Genomic DNA, 3662 nt, shown 5'->3' with positions numbered 1-3662 from the left:
GCCGCCATGCAGTGAGCGGGGCGGGGCGGAGGAGGGGCCGGGCCGGGCCGGGCCGGCGGGAGCGGCCGCACCATGAACTATCAGCAGCAGCTGGCCAACTCGGCAGCCATCCGCGCCGAGATCCAGCGCTTCGAGTCCGTGCACCCCAACATCTACTCCATCTACGAGCTGCTGGAGCGCGTGGAGGAGCCGGCGCTGCAGGGCCAGATCCGCGAGCACGTCATCGCCATCGAAGGTGCGGGGGCCTGGGGGGAGGCCCCTCTTCCGCGCCGCCGGCCGCCGCCTCTGTCCGGGCGCTGCTCGGGCCACGTGCTCGGCAGGGCCCTCGCAGGAGCCGGCGGGCTCGCTGGGGTTCAAGCGATGCCCTCGAGGGCTGGGGTCGGGTCCCAGGTGTAAGGGTGCGAGCACGAGCCGGCTGCAGGCTCCCGGGCTGTGCACGGGGGGGGAAGAGGGGCTCCATTCTTGCTGGCCCTCAGAGCTGGAGGGTGCAGGCAGCAGGCTCCCTTGGCGGGCAGAGCTGGGGGGCCCAGGTAGAGCTGGGGGGTGTGGGCAGCGGGCCCCTGGGGTGGACAGACCTGGAGGGGTCAGGCAGAGCTGGGGCAGCAGGCCTGGGGTGGGAAGAGCTGTGGGGCCAGGCAACAGCCCAGGAAAGCATGAAGGAAAATGCACTTCTAAGTGGCATTAAGAAACTGTGGATAAAGGTGAAGCATAATCTCCTAGCCAATGTGGAACAGTTGTCCCCTGGTAGCGGGAACAGTTTTAACTAAGTGTTTAACTCTTGGGAGCTCTCTGAGCTGGGGCCTGAAGTTTTCCTTGGTGTTATGCTCTGCAGCTGAATCTGAAAGGCATTTAGGTTGACGGTGTGACTGATTAAACGGGGAACTGACAGCTAGCGAAAAAGTGTTCTTTTGGTGGAGAATTTTTTCGTCCTTACAAACCTCTAAAAGAAAAAAAAACTGTAAGAGTAGATGCTGTTGAAGAAGACTCCTTGGAAGAGTATTGAAAACACAGTTATAAATGATTGTCTGTAATGTTACATAGGTAGGTGATTTGAGTAGCAAATCATTGCATCTGATAGCGTCTATCATTTTGACATTGTTTGATCTAGTGACTTTATAGGAAACCAGTATTTCTCAACAACTGGGTTGTGACATAATGGTGTGCGGTTCTTGTCACTTAATTTGAAATAATGGCATGGGGTTGTCCACTTGGTTGTTTCTTTTCTGAGTGCATACATTTGGTCTCTTGCTCTCTTCATTCACTGAATAGAATGGAAACTCGTAGGAAGATCATAACACAAGCACAACTGCTTCACTTCTCAGTACTGCCAGTATTTTTCTCCCTAGGGATAGGAAATAGACTGTTTTGTTTGCTTGTTTGTGTGCTTGTTGGTTTGGTGTACATATAGCCTTCATATAACTAGTATTCTTCATGGAGGCTAAATATTTTTATAAAAAGCAATTTTTTAATTGTTGCTTTAGGCAAAATAATACATGGGCATATTTCAAATCGTGAGGTATTTTTGGTTAAGAGGCTTGCTAAGTTGCATCCTTTTCTTTTTGATTTGTTGACACATCTAGAGGGAATGTTAAACAGTGTTAGCCACATATACCTGTAGAGTGTAGATTTATGTTCTCATTTATTGGTCTTCTGCATTGCTTATTTCTTGCTCAGTTCATATGAAAATCATTATGGCTTCTAATAAAACTTTGATGTGACAGGACTATGAATAAAATTGGAGAGCTGGTTCTAGATGATGAGTAAAATTTTTTCGGAGTATAATGATGCTCTTTACTCTTTGGACTGTGAGTCAGGGAACTGGCATACTGTATGTGACTCACAAGAAATCTTCCTTTTAATAGAAAAGGAACTATGACTGTTTCCCATTTCTTAATGCTTAAATAGTAACAGAGTATTAAACATGACCATTTATTTGAACCTAGATTAGTTGAGTACATTTGCTACCATCGCTTTAAACATGTTGATGTTTTTGGCAACAATTGGTCAGATCATTTGTTTTATAATTTCCTAAAGTGTGTACAAATAATGTACTTGGGCATCTTAGGTCAAATTCTTTTAGTTAAAAGACATTGTTCTCAGACTTGTAATGAACTAAGTGGTAATTAAGAAGTGTTGCTTTACAGCTAACGAGACCTCATAGAAAGTGGCTTTTAAAATTACCTTGCATGTCGTCCGTATTTCATTGGGGAAAAGAGGAAAGGTTGGTGTAAACTTGCTGTTGCTGGTATGTAGTTAGACCCCGATACTTCATACAACTGCTAATATGTGCAGATAGCCTGGTGGGATAAATTTCTGGCACAATTTCATTAAGCAGAACATTAAAAAAAGTTGCTAGAAAAGAACATGCTTCTGCCTACTTGTCTTGGCCAGTATTTGGTACTACAGAGATGAGTATATATAATAGCTGAAATACTTGCACATGATGCTTTAAGGGATCTGATAGAGACAGATTAAAATGGATTTGGAATTAGAAACTTTAAAACCGATTGAAAGCTTAATTTTAATGAATTGAAAATACTGCTACATCCTTCTGAGAGATGACACTTGAGTAGGGAATATCAAGTACTGAATCACCTTCTTCATTAAAAATGCTGTTATCTAAAAACTTTTATTTTAGTAATTTGGATGTTATATGTGAATACAAACTGGGGAAATATTTCCAGCTACAGCTGAGTCCACACTGATATAGAGCTTTCAGCTGTAACAATTGCTTTTTATGTTTGTTTGACCTTTAAGTTGAGGTTGGTTCTGCACAGAAATGGGATTAACTAATAAAGCCAGATAAGCGTGCACAGTACATTTTAAGATTTCTATGCTTGTTTTCAAGCCAAGTGGCATGGGAACATGCTAGAAACATTCTGGTTGCCGCTGATGGTTCAACACAGGTGTTCTTTTCTTGGTTTATGAAAATCCAGGTAGTTGGTTTCACTTTCAGGTGTTTCAGAGTTTGGATTGCTAGCCTGTTTGGTTGGCGGGTGGTTGGAGCGGGGTGGACCCTTAAACACACTTTGTGCTTCTGTTTAAACTTGGCCACCAAATCAGTCTTCCTTTTATATTAAGTAGTCAAGGAAAATTTATAATTGCAAGTTCTAACCTGAGCGTTGCGTTTGATTTTAATAAACCTCTTGCTACTGCTTAAATATCTCATACCAAAGAAGAGTAACTGAAGAATATGGTATTTCTGTGTTTTGCCAGGAACAATCATGTTGTTAAGTACCTTAAATACCTTGAAACAAAACATGGCACATTTTCTATGTAAGATAAACTTTAAAGAAGGAATATGAATACTTATGCTTTACTTGTTGTTGGTTCTAGGCCAGGAGTAGGCAACCTTTGGGCCAAATTAGTGCAGTTTGCTCCAAAGGCAGGCCTACACTTCTAACCAGGACACCACTCCTTTTGTTGTTTCTGCCGATTGTAAATGATATCCAATGTCTGGGTTTTGCAGGCCAGCTGAAATTGCTTCATGGGCTGTATCTGGCCTGTGGGCTAGAAGCTGTTGAGTCCTGGTCTAGGCTTAAAAATAGAAGCTGAAAAATTAATTTATGTTGGGTGTTTGAGAAGATGGTGTGTTAAAGTCAATTTTGTAGGAATTAATTTAGTGATATTTTTTTTTTTTTTTTTTTTTTTTTTTTTTTTTT

At 42.8% G+C, this 3662-nt stretch overlaps 1 protein-coding gene across 5 annotated transcripts in view; it reads left to right on the top strand.

Annotated features, from left to right (window-relative positions):
- The first annotated feature begins 31 nt into the window (after positions 1 to 31).
- The window catches only part of AGAP1 (ArfGAP with GTPase domain, ankyrin repeat and PH domain 1), a 679540-nt gene continuing 675909 nt past the window's right edge, over positions 32 to 3662 (top strand). For 4 of the 5 annotated variants that reach the window (XM_019523354.1, XM_019523357.1, XM_019523355.1 and 1 more), the window contains exon 1: positions 32 to 235. In XM_019523354.1, coding sequence (XP_019378899.1) covers positions 73 to 235 — 163 coding nt within the window. In that variant the 5' untranslated portion in view covers positions 32 to 72. The remainder of the gene's footprint in view (positions 236 to 3662) is intronic. The other variant, XM_019523356.1, reaches the window with a different exon arrangement.

The sequence above is a fragment of the Gavialis gangeticus genome, unplaced genomic scaffold (genome assembly GCF_001723915.1).
Source record: "Gavialis gangeticus isolate Ggan-Ray unplaced genomic scaffold, GavGan_comp1, whole genome shotgun sequence".
Lineage (NCBI taxonomy): Eukaryota > Metazoa > Chordata > Crocodylia > Gavialidae > Gavialis > Gavialis gangeticus.
This window is presented reverse-complemented; position numbering and strand designations above follow the sequence as displayed.